Source organism: Cinclus cinclus, chromosome Z (genome assembly GCF_963662255.1).
Source record: "Cinclus cinclus chromosome Z, bCinCin1.1, whole genome shotgun sequence".
Lineage (NCBI taxonomy): Eukaryota > Metazoa > Chordata > Aves > Passeriformes > Cinclidae > Cinclus > Cinclus cinclus.
This window is the reverse complement of record NC_085084.1, coordinates 81,907,225-81,925,197: the sequence shown is the minus strand read 5'-3', so window position 1 is coordinate 81,925,197 and position 17,973 is coordinate 81,907,225. Positions and strand designations below refer to the sequence as shown.

The following is a 17,973-nucleotide window of genomic DNA, read 5'->3' as shown; positions in this document are numbered from 1 at the left end:
TCTCAGACTTTAATAAAACAAGGCTTGGAGACATTGTAATTAATTAAATTTTATGAACATGCATGTTGAAGGTGAAAACACCTTTTTTTTTTTTTTTCCCCTGAGAATCATCTCTTTTCTCTTCAGGAAACTACCAGGAGCATTCTGGAGCACCATGGACTCAGTTTGAATCTGCCTCAGGTCTAAACCCAGTCACAGGTTGTCCACAAGGTACATTAGAGAGCAAAGTTGTTTGGTAATTTGTTAATTGAGACCAACTGCTTCACTCTTCCACACTTAACATTGGGTGACCTGATTTTATAAAATGTTTATGCTCAAATCAAATTTTGTTTCATATTTGGAAAGAATGATCTCCAGATTCAAACCTATCTTTAGCTACAAAGACAGGAGCCCATAAGAACAACAACAACAAAAAAATTGTCAGGAATGAACCTGGCTTGTCTGAATTAGTGCCAAGTGGCAGGGGGAAGGAAGAGTCCGCCAGCTGGCTGTTTTTCCAAGCACAACCCATCTCACTTGCAATTACTGAACTCTACCAGCAATCCCATCAATGCCAATTTGACCAATTTTAGAATAAGGGGCCATTCATCCCAAGTAATGAATATTGAAACCTGGCCATCAGTTTGTGAACAAGTTTTTGCATGTCTGTCATGAGGAACCCCAATAAAGAATGTCCTTTTGATGGTGTCACTTCAGAAGAAAAGCATGCAATGAACTACCACCCATCCAGGCAGCTACAGTAGGAGACCAAAGGTTGCATGCATTTTGCCAGCAAGGAAATGCAATATTCTTTAAGAAAAGCATTGCCTGGAGTGGATTTTAGAAAGAAAAAGAATTCATGAATAAATAAACCAGATGGGAATAAGCCAGGCTAGGGCATTAACATCTCCTAGTGCAATGAATCCCCAGTCTTGCTTGAGGGTTTTTCTACAAATAACAAACACAAAAACATTAATGTTGTACCATTGTCAATCCTGCCTAGGACTCTGTCTGTGTCCAGGAACTCTGATATGGCACAACACAGATTAAATCCACCAGATGTTAAGACATTCTTAGATTTCACCAGTTAAGGTACATATTGACTGACCTGATCTGAGTCTTTCACTTGAGAATTTTTCCCTTTTCTGCAACCACAACTCATAAGCAGTTTTGCATCTCCAATAACTTTTCCCTATAAGAGATAAGGAAGGAAAAACATCAGCACAATCTGAACACTGAAGACCAGGAGGCTTGTATTTGTGATCAGAAGCAGAGGAAAAAAGGGCATTAAAGAAGCCTGTGGACTCTTCTTGTGTTGCTGGAAGGTTCACTTTCAGAGAGGGATCTCCCAAACTGCCAAGAAGACTTCCCCAAAGGACAATAACAACAACATTAGGGAAGTCACACAGAGGAAGAAGGAAAACAAGGTGTGTAGAAAAAGACAATAGGAAAGCAAAGCTGAAAAGAAACATATTATTTTAACACATGGTTTTCATACACTTGCATGAACAGGAACATGTCTAGCATGCTCAGACAGTACAAATACCAAACTGCAGTGACTTGAGGAAAAGTTCATACACTACTTTTTTCTGTTCACCTTTATCAAGTTAATGCCTACTTGCTTCTAATGTGCCCAGATTTGGTGAAACAAAGTCTTCGGGAGAGACTTGCTCTCAGTAGAACAATGGATCCACATCATCTCTGGTAAACCCATGCCAGGTATCCAGGAGCATACTCTCACCTAACACTGCTGGTACAGATTCTGCAATGACTGTAACATAGAATCAGAAAATCATAGAATGTTTGGGTTGGAAGGGACCTTAGATATCTCCCAGTTCCACCCCATGCTGTGGGCAACGACATATTCCCCTAGAACAAGTTGTTCCAAGCCCTGTCTCACCTGACCTTGGACACTTCAGGGGAATGATGCTCAAACCAACAGAGATTTGCAAAGAAACAGAGTCTAACCCTTTTACCTGTAACCAACAGTCTGAGAGGGAAGCTGAGCTCAGACATCTTTATTTTTGTTGAAAACCCATCAGACTGACTGTGATCCAAGCAGCAAGATTCCTCATGTTAACAGGGCTCTTATTCTGGGGGTTATTTCACTCATTTTAGTTCTTCACCAAAGTATTTTTGTTGCTTATCAAACCTGGACATATTAATAAATAACCACCACAGAAAGGAGCTAGGATTCCAGACTTGGTCAAAACGCTGCTTGAATTTAAACTGAATGAAGTCAAAAAGAGCCAGTGGAGTCCCCACAAGCATATCATAATTACTTGTTTTTACATAGGCATGCACACAAAGACATTGCTTACTTTCAGGATTTTGCTGTCCACAGTTGAAAACTAAACTCTTGGCCTCTGCTGGGGAACAGAGGGAAAATCTGCTCATGTGCAGCCATGAGCATTTCAGCTGGATTAATTTATACAGAAAAGGAGATCCCAACACAGTTAGTGAGTTTAGCCAAGTGGAAGTGCTCTGCCCTAAATGATGAGGAAGGGAAAGGGCACAATTAAAAGGAATTGCAGCCACTGCTCAATGTCAGGGCACAGCAGAGTGATGACCCTTGGTGGCGGGAGTTGAAAAAAATGCAGATAAACTTTTGGTCACCTTGGGAGAGCTTGTAACCTGCCAGATGTGGGGACATTTCTTACTTGGTCAGCTCAGCATCTCACAAATCCCAGCAAGGTCAGATAATGTGCAGAAATTATTTCTTTCTTTCCTTCCAAAACAGAAGCTGGGAAAAACTAAGACTCTGAAAAGGTTGTATTGATACCTAATCTGGTAACTACAAAAAATGCCTCATGTTTGGGCTGCTGATTACAAACTGCCAAATTCTGAGGTTTTCAGGAGACTACTTCCAACTCACCTTCTCTGCCTGTGATTCCCATCTGTCAAAGGTGTTTCACTCTTGCCCCATTACTTCAATCCTTCAACAACTGGTCTGTAATCTATTAAAGTTTTTGGTTTTTTGCCTTTTTTTTTTCTCAGAAAGAAGTGATTGAACTGTAAGTTAAAGGAAGTGTATTAAAGTACTGTGTTAGAGACAGGAAACTCAGGCACAGGGGAGAGAACATTTTTTCTCACCACAGAGTACCTTCTAGACACCCCACAGCATATGAGACAAGTTGAAGCTATAAAAAGACCTAGGAGAGACTCACACATTTCCCAAAAGGTGACTGGATACCTTGGGGTGGCTACAGCATTAACATACAGTTGTGGTTAGGAAACTATAGTAGCTTATGTCTCGTTGATGCTCAGCTTGTCCCACCGTCCATTGCAAAGTTGTTACAACAAAGAAGGTAATCCAACCCTTTTTTAACTACAAGACAAGGAGAAAAACTCCCATTTTTAGACCCTTCTATGACTCTAATGCCACCTGAGCTATTGGCAAACCATGACCATGTTCTCCTGTCCAAACAGAAGTATTACCAGTTTTATTTAAGAAAGAGAAATCACAAGATGTTTCCCATAACCACCTGGAAAATCAAGAGTGCAAGGGAAATATGAACCCAAAACTTGAGTTTTTTTCTTTTCCTCTGACAGTACGAGAATGAAGGGACTCTTGAATTCCCTAAGAAAACCCAAAATCCAATACACTGGATAAATACACCTCCTTTTCCAGCTGCAAGTGCACCTCTCTTAATGTGCATTGGATGAATGAGTTACTACCTCCACCTTATTTTAGGAAAGCTCCTTATGAGCAGATGCTTAATTTGCAGATAGGTGTCTACCATTAGGCAGCTAAGTTGAAAGGCAAAAGGGAAAAAAAAAAAAGCATATGGACAACATTTGCAGCCAGTCGCAACTCTGTTCCAGAGCAGATGGAGGCCTTGTCATTCAGGGGTTTCCTCACATACACCAAACAGTTCAGTGGGGATAGGGAAAGGGGCTTCTGTTTAGATGCTTCTGTCTGGAACCAGATTAGAGGAAAGCACACTTTTCTACAGCACACGCCTTGTGTTACATTAAACATGCATGTGCAACTTCAGCTTTTATTCAGCGATCTGAAACAGAGCCCTCCAGGGTGCTAAGGGTTAGTGAGTTTTTGTTTGTTTATCTGTGTGTTATTTTACAGTTTCTAGTGCCCAAGGAGTTTGTTAAGAAATTAAAACACCTCTCTGAGGCTATCCTGCTGTGGTTGTTACCTCCTAATATTTACCTCCTTTCTTCAATCAGCTTGATGCTTACAGGGGAAGGAGAGAACACCACAAAGAGAGGAGTTTCATCTGACTGGGTATAGATGCTTTGTCTTAATTAATGGAGAATAATTTCTATGTTTCCTGGCCTTTTAATAGCATGAGGTGCTATTGTATAGAAGCAGGTAGGCAAAAGATTTTCCAACAGGGAAGATTGCTTTGCCTTCTGCTGGTTCACACCTACTGCCAGACATCATCCTTCCCAAGGCAAAAGAGCAAGAAGGCTCCTTGACATATGTCCTATTATCCCACCTCTTACAGGGAGTCTGGCTGGCCTCACCCACCTCCTTGCACCACGGGCTCCAGCAGTTGGCCAATTTTTTGCAGAAAAATAAGAAAAACCATAATAATAGTAACAGGCTTAATTATCTCAGCTGCACGGGTGACAGGAGCTGAGCAGCTGCCAGTTTTAACAGCCTGTGGTCGAGAAAGACTGAACTGCATCACCCAGAAGTCAAATGAGGGTCGGTCACAACTCGCTTCACGCCAGCAGCTCCAGGGGAGGCACAGGGCACACACAAATCACTGTGGCATTGCCCAGAGCCATCCCGTGTGGAGCTGCCAGCCCCGTTTAAAGGAGTCAGACATGAGGCACATGGCACCAGCCAGCCTCCAGGGAGCTGCCAGGCTCTGTGCTCTGGAGTTGCTGGCTGGGATTAATGGTAAGATTCTGTCGTCCAAGTCTGTGGCTGGAAAGCTCAGCTCCAGAGGTGGGTTTGGCTTAGCACTGTGCCAAGCACCTTGCAGAAGCTGGTGGTCCAGCTGGGCTCTAACCTGCTTGGTTTTCATTAGCCTTTCTCTCTTTTGAGCAACAGCAACTGAAAATACTGGAAGCAACTTTTCCCCCAGGGAGCTGGCACAACCACTCAGAGGGTGGTCAGGCACTGGAACCACCCCAGGGAAGGCCTCAAGTCTGCCAGAGTCCAAAAAGCATTTGGACAAGGTTCTCAGGCACACACTGTGATCACTGGGGCTGTCCCGTGCAGGGCCAGGAGCTGGACTCAATGATCCGTGTGAGTCCCTTCCAACATGGTATATCATTCTTTGAGTCCATGTATAGCACTGCAACAGCAAACTCAAAAAATCCCCATGGCTGCATAAATGCCATTAGGAAGAGCAACACATTCAGTGTTTGTTATGTTTTTTTTTTGCTGTTCAGTCAGGGTGATCCACACATTTTGAAGAACCACTACCCAAGTGCCTACAGTGGTAGAGTGGGAGAGAAGGGGGGAGAGGAAGGGAAACAAGAACTGAATCCAAGGTGGAGGCAAGCAGCAGTACAACAGACAGCTGGTGTTTGGGTGGTGGTAAATCACCCTGAAATGAGCCTCTTCCCTCAGCTCAATGAGGCCTAAACAACAAAGGAAGGCACAGCTTGCAGCCGGACAGCCTGCTAGCCAACCACAGACACACATGACAGCTTCATTCAGGAGCCCGGAGTCAATACAAAAGCTCCGAAATCAATCCGACATCCTGCGACCTCAAACAATGCGCCAAATCTTCTCAGAATTGGAGCCCCAAATGAGGGGGAGCAGCATTCAAGGGAGATCAAAACGCAGGGCTGGCATTGAAAGGGACTAAAAAGGAGAAGAATGTTCCCAGTTTATTAATGGTGAGGTCTGGCCGGCTGCATCCCAGCCACCATAGGTTACGTTCATTAAAGAGCAGCGCTTTGCACGTATTATGCAGAGCGCCCGGAGAGTATGTGTTGTGTGCGTGTGTCCGCCAGTGTGCCCCTCACTTGCTAGAGATCAGGATGTGCCTTTCTGCTTAGCACTGTTGTCTCCATCAGAAATTCCTCCTGTGTGAACTGCAAACGGGGTTTTTTCCCACTTGAACAACTGTATGGGCACAGACGCTCACACGTACACACGCTCTCTCTCATCCCTGAGCCTGAAAAGCATAAAGGAACTCAGACAGACTCTTTCCAACTTAAAAAAAAAAAAAAAAATTCACATTCCCTCCCGGCCATACTTTCAGCTCACACACACAAAATCTGTTACAAAAGACCAAAGCATTATGTGATTGCCGCTACTGCTGATGGAGTTGATTGCTCCATAAACCCCACTCCTACATGCCATAAAGGACCTGGTCCCACAGCACAACAAATTCACAAAGGAGAGCAATGGAAAAAAAAAAGGAGAAAACCTGCTTCAGTCCCTGGAGTTGTCCCCTCTGGGCAGGATTGTCCCTGCTGGGGTAGTTTCACTTGCAGATCTGTCTTGCAGCACTACACAAAAATGGCACCCTTCCCCCATCAGCAACAAAAAGGCCAAGCAAATCCTTTTTATCAGCTTCCCTTTGAAGGCAGGTGGAAAAGTATAATATAGACATACACAGGGAAAAAAAAAATACCATTTGCAAAAGTACTGTTTGGATTTGCCTGTCCTAATTATCTTTTCAATGGTCACATTTGAAAGAATCAGACCTTGAAAGTTTTCTCCTTCCCAGATGCACAGCCCAAGACGAAGGGCTTGCTAGAGGAGGTCAGACTTGAAAAATATTTCTTTTTTTTTGTGCTGAAATGTTAGTAGATGAAGAGAAAGGACTGAAATTTTCAAAGCTGTCTATGGGTCTTGATGCACATTTCCCATGAGTTTTTACTGAAGATGTGTCAAAGCTTAATCGCCTTTGCTTTTCATGTGTCACAGTGATCTGATATTCAAAACAGACATGGCTGAGCAAGCTCCCTCAAATTTGGAGAATCTTATAACAAACAGAAACTGAAACCATTAAGTACTCCTTAGGATGGAGCAAGTCCCATGTATTTTATCACAAAATGAGGGAAAAGAATTAGAAAAAAATGTGCAGGCTCCATCCCTGGAAGTGTTCAAGGCCATGTTGGATGGAACTTTGAGCAACCCAGTCTAGTGGAAGGTGTCCCTGCCTGTGTGATGATCTTTAAGGTCCCTTCCAACCCAAATTGTTCTGTGATACTATGAAATGAATGCCAAGGGTCCACAAAAAAAGTCTTCATGCCTATTCACACTTTCTTCACACTGTCACGAGTTTCAACTGTTATTGCGTCCACTCTGGACCACAAGCATGGTCTCTATGTACTCCTTTGAGAAAACATCTCTAATTTTACTTTGTGGTAGTCTCATACAGATGCTAGAGGGAAAGCGGGCAAAGCCAAGTGTAGTGGATGCAAACAAGCTTTTTCAAGGCAGGATGGAAGGTTTCCTACAAGGGCAGGAAAAGATGAGGTGATGTCCAAACCCCAGGCAGGAAGACTGGAGCAGTCCTCACCTGGTTATCAACAGTAAGTCAAAAAAATCTCTCCAATAGCCTGCGTAGAAAGAGGAAAACTGCTGGGTGAGTGAGCAAATACATGCTAGATGAGTGGTAAAAAATGATGGAGGCTGCAACAATTCCTAGCACTACAGATGAAACAGAATCTACAGGGATCAAACAACAAAAGATTCAAGATTAGGTTTTTTGTGAGCATAATAAAGTGAAAACTTTTTTTCAGATAATTAGTGAGTCTAAACGTACAGTTTTCAAATTCAGGAAAACTGAGCTTTTATTTGGATCTGCTGCCTTTTTGTTTTGTTTTATCTTGTCTGCTTTAAACTCTGCTATTTAAATAATTTAACAATCTATCTTAAATATTTCACCAATAAATCACAGGCTTGTGTTTCTATTTCATGTTAAAACTAATCAGTGGAGGAGTGCCTGAGCTGCAAGTTAAAATTCTGCTCCACCAAGCCAGTGATGCATAATCATTTTGCTACAGAATTTCTAGTGAATAAAAACTTCTCTGCAGAATTAATGCCATATATAAAGTTCTTTGTGCATGTTTAGAGTGCAACTTCAGCTTAGGATCATCTGCATCCTGCCAACAGGATCAGATTTTCCGGAACTAAATGGTGTGTAGAGTTTTCCCACCCTGGCAACCACCAAGCATGGTGCTCACAGCTGAATCTCAGACATGGGTGCATCGAGATGGAGTCCCATCCACTAGTCAGGATGCTGATAACATGCAGAGCTCCAAATGGTACACATGTGTGATGACTGTATTGGGATTTCCTGCTTGTTCTCATCAAAGAGGAGCAAACAGAACAAAATTATGATGTTGTTGGCCAAAATGGGTGATTTTTAAGAAAGCCTGTAGGATGAAGGTGTTGAGAGCCTGTACCAAGGAACACCAAACCCGCTGAGCATCAGGAGGGATAAGACTTCTCAAATTGCTAAATTGTGTAGCCATTTTAAACTACATTCCAATTAGCCTGAGATTCAAAAGCAACACATTCACAAAAAGCAAGAAAAGTACACCTACCTGTCCTCACTGTCTCCCAAAGTCTGAGTACATCAAAACAAAGCCAGGAAGCCTCACACATCTATAATTTACTGAAATTCACTCTAATTTTCTCCTAAAATATTGAGACACATTTAAGGCAAGACTCCCTTTGGTCTCAGTCTGCAAAATCCAAAACGCAATGAACGATGTGAATAGATAGCCAGAAGCTGATGGCTCACATATTGAATCCAAAAAGCAAATAGAGACAGAGAAAAATGAAGGCCAAAACAGAAGGGAAAGGGAAAGGAGAAACACTGTCATCTTCATTGTTATTAAGCTGCCTTAATTTTGTTTTGTGTCAACTTTTTACTTTGTTTTGTTTCACAACTTAAAAAGTCATGGCTTTTGCTTCAAAGGACTGTTTAGTGGGTGATCTCACTTTGATGCCCATAGGAGCAAAACATACACAATCCTATTTGCAAAGAAAATAGGGCAGCATGACTCCTCTTCTGTAGCTGGGCAAAAACCTCCACATCCCAGATCCTAAACATGGCTGGAGCTTGCCTGGGACAGGGGGGGTGAGATGGAAATCAGAGACATGTCCTCCTCTTTCTTGTTCTAGGCAGACATCCCCATCTCTCCTTCCCCGTGTGCAGCCAACAAGACTTCCTGCACCAACTGACACGGAAACAGCTAATTTACTGCTTCATGTCAGGAATGCAGCCAAGGTTTCAGTCCCCTGTGCCCTGGATTCCTCTCAGCTGGGCTGCTTCATCTCAAAAAGGGTCTTCCCTTCCTCCTGCCCCTCCCCTCCAAAACACACTCCTCCTCCTCTTCTGCTTTTGTAACTTATCTCCCTGCAAACCACTTCCCAACAGGAGTTGAAATTAAACAGGCTGCCCATATGCCATGGCTCACTTGTTGTCTGTTCTCCTCACTGCCATCTGGCCTATTTGCTCAGCCAAAGAGAAAAACAAAAATAGTGAAAAAAAAGAAGGAAAGAAAAGAAAATAAAAGAAAAAGGGGGGGGGGGGGGGGGGCGGGGGGGTTGGGGATAAGGAAGAAAAAAAAGGGACAAATCCAGACACAATAAAGACGATGAGGGAGGTGATGATGCTGTCTCTCACATCTGGTCCTTGGCCAGGCTCCCAGATAGATCAGTAATGGAGAGAAGTAGAACCAGTGACAATTAACCCAAACATAGTCCTGTTTATTTAACCTGTTCACAGAGATCAACCCATGTGCTGCTTCCCTGGCAAGGAGGCACCACACTCCAGTGAGGAGATTCCCACTGAGAGACTTCCAGCCAGAGGAAGAAAAGGGAGATCCTCATCTCCTGAACTGGGCTGGCAGATTCTTCAGGACATGATGGCTATGATGCTGGGCTAAGATTTTCTTTAAACTCTCTAAGTCACCTTATTTTTTTTCTTGTAGTAGCACAGGTTAGAGCAAGGAGAGGTTTGACTATGGGGCGGAGGGGGGAGGGTGTTGTATTAGATTTTGATGTACCCTAATTTCGAAAGCTGCTAACCCTGCAAAAACAGAGGGAAAAATAATGAAATGGCAATAAAGACAACAGAAGAGAAAAAAACCCCGTTTCCTAAAACACACCATTATTTCCACACTGTATCTTTAAAAAAATTTCATCCCTGGAAAGTGCAGACAGCAGAGAATTTTGTTGTTTTCTTCTTGAAAAGGGAAAAAAGAGGCTGGCTCAAGGAACTGCATGGCTCACTGTCACTAAATATTTATGGCAGGGTGGGAGCAAATCTGTGTGTATAACAGACATTATGTTTGTTTTTCAAGCTGAAATGAAAACTTCAAGGTTAAAAAAAAATAGACTAACCTGAAAAATAGTTTTTTACACCAGACAACTGCTGCTGTTTAAACAGCAGATTGAAAAAGGGAGTAAGAAAACTACTTTTCAACAACTTTTACTGTTGCTTTTTACTTTTTTTTTTCTTTTCTTTTTTAACTTGCCATGAGATATTGTATACCTGCACATATGGGTGCCAAAAGCCATTCATTGGTTCCTCTGGAGGCAAACCCCACTGACACATGAGAAGATGATAATTACCACTAGGGCTGCATAAGACCATGCAGGGGAATCCCCTGCAGGGAGAGGTGCCTGGGGATGAAGAGCAGACCTCCTCTTTCCAGCTGTTGTATTTGGGCACAGATGCTGCCCAGAATGAAAGGTGTCACACAGACTGCTGGGGAAGGAGCACTTCCATTAGCCATGCCCTACATCTGAGTCCTTCCCAAACAGAGAAGAGAAGATAATCCTCCTGAAGGCAGTACGTTCTGATTCAAGGTTGTGTTTTTGCATTGCAGCCTGACTCAACCACAGAACAAAACTGAAGGAATTGAATGTTTTCACTCATGATCGTTTCTCTACTTGCAAGCAGTGATCTACAACAGCATTATCTGTCCTAAGACCCCCATTTATCTACATCTGCATCTGTACATGTAGGGAAGCAACATGCAAGTGTGGAAAGCATTGCCCCAAAGGAAAGGTTGCATTAAGTTTTCCAGCTGTTGGTATTGTGGTCCTTAATACAGAATCAGAAGAACATAGAATGTTCTGAATTGGAAGGGATCAGCTACACGGATCATCGAGTCCAACTCCTGGCCCTTCACAGAACAACCACAAGGCTCACCCCAAGATTCACACCATGTGTCTGGTACTAGAGAATGACTCTTTCTCCAGACGAACTGCCCACTTGCCATCAGAAAGAAGGAAGTGCTTCATGATTGCAAAATACTTTGTAAGAGTGGAAACAGAAACCAGAAATTCACTACAATCAAAACATGACAACATTTCCATCTTTAACACTGCTGCAGTCACCCTGCAGAGGTGCCTCCAGATTTGGGAACCAATAAAAGCAGGAACATCCAGGGAGAAGTCCTCTGTGAGGAGATAAATCTCACCACAGATTTTGGCTGACATCACCAGCCCAACCTTGCTCCACTGTTGTAGTTTATGATCTCACCATGAAGCACCTCTGTGGAGTCATTCCCTCCTATCTCACTGCAGCCCATCCATTATCCTCTGCCTAATTACTTCCATAGTGCTGCTGCAACCCAGATATTTCCTACAGCTGAACATTTGTATTCCCAAGAGCTGGCACCTGCCAGGTCAAGTTCCTCAGTCTTTACATTTGATGTTACTACTGCAGGAAGGTGTTCCAGAGAACAGAAAAGTACACAAATACAGCAATCAATCTGATTCCTCCGTTTGGATATTTCTTAAAAAAAAAAATAAAAAAAGGATTTGCTGTAGATCATATTACATTATTCTACAGAAATAGGGTGGAAGGAAAGAGGAATTGTGCTGACTACAGTCTGTCCAACACTCCATTAAATCAGAATTCTCTCATTAGGAATAACAATGAACTGCAATAAAATCAATGGGAAGGCGGTGCAGCATGGAAAACTGGGAAGGGGAGGGTTATTTTTTCTTGTACTTTCACTTTGAGATGTGGGAGCTGGGAGCAATCAACACTGAGCTAATGGCATCCAAGCTGACTCCTTAAAGCTGCATCTCCTCTGAGGTCAGAGTTTTTCACAAAACAAACCAGGTCATCATGTGAAGGGAATAAGGACCCTGGGCATTTTTGATGGACGCACAGAGAAAGCTCCAGAAGATCCTCTAATGTGTCCGCTCACAGGATGCCACTTGTGGCAGGACAAGGAGCAGCAAGTACCAACTTTCACCTCTCTAACTGGAGCTTTTGAGCATGAAGCTATCCCAGAAACACATAATTTCACATTTACATTCTGTAGCAAGGTTTCAAAATACTCTGCATCTGTATTTGTGACAAGGGAAGTTGTACTCTCATGACTATGCTATTAGTATGACACTGAGAAATTTTGGGGTTCTTGACTTGCCTTCCATCTGAGAGGTTTTGTATTTTAAAAACCACTTTCACTATCTCTGATTCCTTCCTTTCTCTCATGTTTAATAACAAGAAATCTTTTCATTATAGGAGGGCCTGAGACTAGTTTTTCAAACCAATAGTAGGATCATCTCTAAACTACCATACCAGAGGTGTTCAGCTGTGACTCCTTGATTTATACAACAGAACTGAACACCTTCAAAGCTCTCACATCCAAACATTGGATTAATACAGCCATATGGAATCTTTCTAGACCTGACTAATTCACCTCCAGCAGCTACAAGAACACTAGCAGTGAAATTTAAGGGACCGTGTTTGCCAATCTTGGCCTCACAAGGACCAAAGGACAATTGTCACCTTTATAGAGGAGCTCCCTCAGTGCCATATCATACCTAAACATGTGGACAAAAGGAGCAACACACTCAGGGACTATTTCTGTGACAAGCTGCCATTAATTGGCCAAGGAAGGCCAACCACATCATCAATATGAAGGGTCAAAGATACGAGAGGAGTCTGAAGTCTCCCTGGTGATCCATGACAGGACCCAAGAGAATCAAATGAAGCTGTGTCAGGTGAGGTTTAGGCTGGATATCAGGAAAAGGTTCTTTCCCCTGAGGGTGGTTGGGCCCTGGAACAGGATCCCCAGGGCAGTGGTCACAGCACCATCCTGGCAGAGCTCAAGAAGCATTTAGACAATGCTCTCAGGCACTTGGTATGATTTTTGGGGGTGTCCTGTGGAGGGCCAGGAGCTGGACTCAATGATCTTTGTGGATCCCTTCCACTTCAGGGTATTCTATGATTCTATGAAGACCTGAGTCCCCCATATCTCCCTGCCATGAAGCCTATGGGTTCAAGGCTGCCAGGCTTGTCTTAATGAGTGGGTCTTATCAGATTCTCACCTTTAGGGCTGCTTTAAGGCCATCTGCCATCCCCAGCTTCCCATATCAACTGTCTCAGCATCTGTGTTGGAAGTTCAAAAAAACCCAAGACTGAGTCACAGTGAGCCACAAATCCACTGTGTAAGACTGGACCTAAACCTATGCTTTTCTGCTGCTGCTAGACTTGGATCTAAAACTACAGGAAACAGAATGGTCACATGCAAATCAGTGGCAAGCATGGGGAGATAGCCAGCTGCTGGCCAGGCAGCCTATTCTGCCTCAAAGGAGACAAAAGGCAACCAAAAAACCCCTTAATTCCCAGCAGAGGCTGGGGCCAGCCCAGGCAGAGCAGCGGAGTGCTGGCAGACACAGCTCCACCCTCCTCCCTGGCCTGCCTGGGGCTTCAAAGGCCTGAACCAAAGCAGCAGGAGGAACTCAAATGCTTAGAAATCTTCTGTTTGGACTTGCTTTTACAATGCTGTCAACGAATAAATAAATAAATAAATAAATAAATAAATAAATAAATAAATAAATAAATAACTACATAAATACCCAATGACTTCTCTTATCTAGCCAAATGCGGCAAAAACCCCGCTTATTTATTTTCATTATGTTCCCTATGGGCAATGTAGGATTTTCTGAGGATGCCTGAAGTCCAAAAAAAACCACTCAAATTTCTATGCATTTTCATTCTTTGACAGAAAAATTGCGTTTTTCGGGAGGGGAAGGACTGCTTTGTTTTCATTCGAAGTCTGAGGGAGATCTTTCCAACCAAACTTCTCAAGTTTATCAGCTCCCATCCACGTTACTTCACCATCTTTCTAACATTTGGTGTTCACTTTTCCCCAGGCTTGGTTGTTGTATTTTCTTGGGGTGTTACAAGCAAAATCAGTGGGGGAAGGATGAAGTATATTTGCAATTCCTAAATTAATTCCAAACAAGCGAAGTGTCTTGTAGGAGGCACGGATGATCTGAGCTTCTTTTCTAGTTGTAAAATGTTACAACAGGGCAAACAACTGAACAATGAATGACATCAAGATATTGATAGCCCTTACTGCAAAATACCATCCCTCCCTTTAGCCCCAGATGTTAGGAACTGCATTGCTTTGAACTGTTATTACCCATTCCTCCCACCCAATCCTCTGAGAAGATAAAAATCAAGGTCTGGGCTGCTGAGTCAGATTACAAACACCCAAACAAGACATTTACTCAGACACAGTTGTGTTTTGGTCCCTACTTCACTGAAACTCTGTGTCACAGGGCTTGTAGAAGGCTTATTTAACCTCTTTCAGAGAAATTAGTTGCTGAGAACTAGAAGTCACACACAGGGGAAAAAAAAAAAGCAAAAACAAAAACAAACCAATAAATAAATTTATTTTGTGAAGAAGGCAAATTTCTAAACTTCTGGTCAGTAACTGCTTCTTCTTGATATAAAGTCCTAACCAACTGAGTAGACAATCTTGCAGAAATATTAAGGCCTAGAAGATAAAGCACTAGCCTGGAAACTGTGAAATATAAGCTTTTAGGAACAGCAGCACCATGTATGAATAACCTGTGGCAACTCAGGTTACAGCTGTGAGCCTCAGTTTCCCCTGAAAACTGATATCCAAGTGGTCTGGCTCTCCCTAAAAAAACAAAACAAAACAAAACCAACCAACCAACAAACAAACAAACGCAAATAAGACAAATCAAACCACCCAATCAACCAAAACAAATCAAATCAAAAAGCCAAACCAATAACAACAGCAGCAAAACACCCTTCTGTAGTAAGAGGTTGCTATTATGTGAATTATTTTAGAAATTGGAACTTTTGAAATGACCAGACTCATCAGTCCCCTGAGAGAAGCTCTTCTCTTTTTGTTGGATGAAAAAGTACAATTTCTCACTCTTGGGTGAACCCAGCTTTCAGGTCATTACAACTGAAGACACCCCAGCAAAGTTTTGATTTTCCATTTCTCTTGGGCTTCTTCAAGTCTCATTTTTAGTTTCAGTTTATATTTCCTGTCTCGCTGCCCTTACATTTTTAGGGTTTCAGATTAAAAAAAAAACAAAAAAAAAAAAAAATAAACCAAAACAAATAAAAACCATAAAAGCAGCGCTGACTCAAGATCTTTTTGTGTTTCTCTCATTTTGACTAGAAACCAGAACAGACCAAATAAAATGAATGATATCACTCTGGGGTTCAAAGTTCTTTGTAGATCTAACTCTTTTCTCACAGAGGATGGCGTGTGCTGTCATATCCTTTATTTGAAGGGAGGGAGATCAAAACAGAGGAAGTTTAACTTTCATTTTAAGCACAAAACCCATGTTTCCAATTCTTTGGCTTGCATGCTGGATACACCTGGGTTTTGAGGTTCAAAACTCTTTGGAATCTGAACCCCAAACCTTCATATGAATATGAAGCAACACATGTGCTGAAAATATTAATGATTAAATAAAACCAAACCTTCCTTGCTCAACACAGAAGGGATAAACTTCCCTTTTGGAGGTGAAGAGGGGCTTGTGGCTGAGAACCATGGTCCTTGCTGCAAGACACTGTTTTGTTGCAAGACATAGTTTTGTGTTGGTCTCAGATGCACTGGCCTCTTAACATCCCCAAAACAAATAAGCAATGACAAGTTTTTAACTGAAATTGATTGACTTCTCATCCTCTTAGCTTTTTTTAGTTTGGTTTGGGTTTTTTTTGTTTTTTGGGTTTTTTTTGTTTTTCTTCTGGCAGGGTAACAAATGAAGGATCAGCTCTTTAGAGACTGAAGTTAAAGCTGTTAAAGCTCCTTGCTCCTTGTACTGTGAGGAGTGCAGAGGATGAGTGCTCACATCTTTCTCCTAATTTCAGCACCTGGGAATTATTTCCCTTATCCTGCAATTTTGACCTCTTTTCCTTTCAGTGCCACTTGCAGTCAGAAAGCAAAAATCTAGTCCCAGGGGAATATATGGGATGTTTTACATCCAAGAACAACACTTCAACACTTTGTTTTGGGACTGCAAAACGAGGCAAGACAATCACCTGCTTGAGTGAGCTCTTTGGATGAGGCAAACAAGTGTCACTTTGTTCTCCCTTGTGCAACCCAGGCACAGACTGAGGGGGTAAGGGAAGGTCAAGACAGACCCTGATTTAAAGGCAGGAGGGTGGTTTGATGACTGAATGAGTCAGGGGCTTCATTTTCAGCTCATTCTGACACAGAGCATTATGCAGACGGAGGCACAGAGTCATGGAGTCTTTTAGGTTGGAAAATACCTCCAGGATCATGGAGTCCAACCATTCCCCCAGCTTTGCCAAGGCCACCACTGACTCATGTCCCCAAATGCCACAGCCACATGGCTTTTAAATCCCTCATGGGGTGGTGATGTAGCCCTGTGGTGAAGAAAAATATTATATTCAGTCTAAACCTCCCCTGGCCCAGCCTGAGGCCGTTCCCTCTCCTCCTGTCCCTGTTCCCTGGGATAAGATCCCAAATCCCCCCCTGGCTGTCCCCTCCTGTCAGGGAGTTGTGCAGAGCCACAAGGTCCCCCCTGAGCCTCCTTTTCTCCAGGCTCAGCCCCTTTCCCAGCTCCCTCAGCCTCTCCTGGGGCTCCAGCCCCTTCCCCAGCTCCGTTCCTTTCTCTGGACACGATCTCTGCTAGTGCCTCAGTTTCCCCACTGTAAGGTGTTGACTGTGCTGCTTTATTCCCATCACAGACCTCCTGAATCAAGGCAGAAATCTGCAGTGCTGAGCAACCAACACACCAGCTGCTTCACAGCCATAGGCTGTGAAAAAAATAATTTCTTGCTTTACTCCAGCAGCAGGAATATTGCCCCAACAGTGTCAAGTGCTTTCCAGGAGCAACTGTGGTGCAAGGCCAGCAGAATGGAACCCTGGCAGCCCTCAGCATGCCTCACTGGAAGCTGATCCACAAAACTAGGCAAGCTTTCCTTCTTTTTGCTCAACAACAAAGTTTTGGAGCTGTTGATAAATGCTAAAGCTTTAACCAAGCTCATATTGTGTATTAGGAATCTCTTGACTGCCTCTTGGGCATCTTTAAGGAGCACATGAGATTCCAAGAGCCCAAATGCAACACAATTTGCTGGCCACAAACTGGGTACACTCCTGCCAAAACCTTCCTCTGGTGCAGTTATGGCATGCTCCAGAAAACATTTTATAATTCAGCCTCCCAGCTTTATGACAAGAGCATTTAGAAGGGAATGTAAACTTTGCTGACCCTCATGCTGTTTTTTGGCTTAAAGAGCTGTTTCTTTTTACATCTTTCTTCCCTTCTCCCTGACTCCTTAACTAAGACCATATTTCTGAGAAAGAAGGAAATTGCATTAATTGAAACCTTCTCAGTACATTATCAGCTTTTGTAGGAGCATTTGGGGAAGGGGAAAGAAGAAGTCTTAAGGCAGAGGGTATTTGAAGGATTAAATGATCCCTTGCAGGAAGATGTCAGGGTGTGAAAGGCCAGCGAACTGCTTTTGACCACAACAACCTGGAATTTCCTCCTCACAAGTGACACCAGAGCTTCCCACCCACATCCAAGAGCAAGCAAGGAATGCCAGGGGGCTGGCTCAAAGCAGAAATCAGTGCAGCCAACCTGTCATGCACCAGACAAACACAATTTCTCTCCCTGTACTTCCATGATGACTGTAATAACCCTGTCCAGGCACAAGAGCACCATGCATTACACAGGCTTGAAACACAGGGGAGTCTTATTACTGTTAAAGCAAATAAAAATCAAGGGTTGAGTAGTTGTCATGTTTTATCAATACACCATCAAATCTCAAAAATCTCTGT

General features: G+C 42.9%; 1 protein-coding gene across 1 annotated transcript in view; it reads right to left on the bottom strand.

Moving 5' to 3' along the window:
- The window catches only part of SETBP1 (SET binding protein 1), a 246,319-nt gene that overhangs the window by 210,126 nt on the left and 18,220 nt on the right, over positions 1-17,973 (bottom strand). Inside the window, exon 2 of the mRNA XM_062512763.1 lies at positions 1,088-1,171. Coding sequence (XP_062368747.1) covers positions 1,088-1,171 — 84 coding nt within the window. The remainder of the gene's footprint in view (positions 1-1,087; positions 1,172-17,973) is intronic.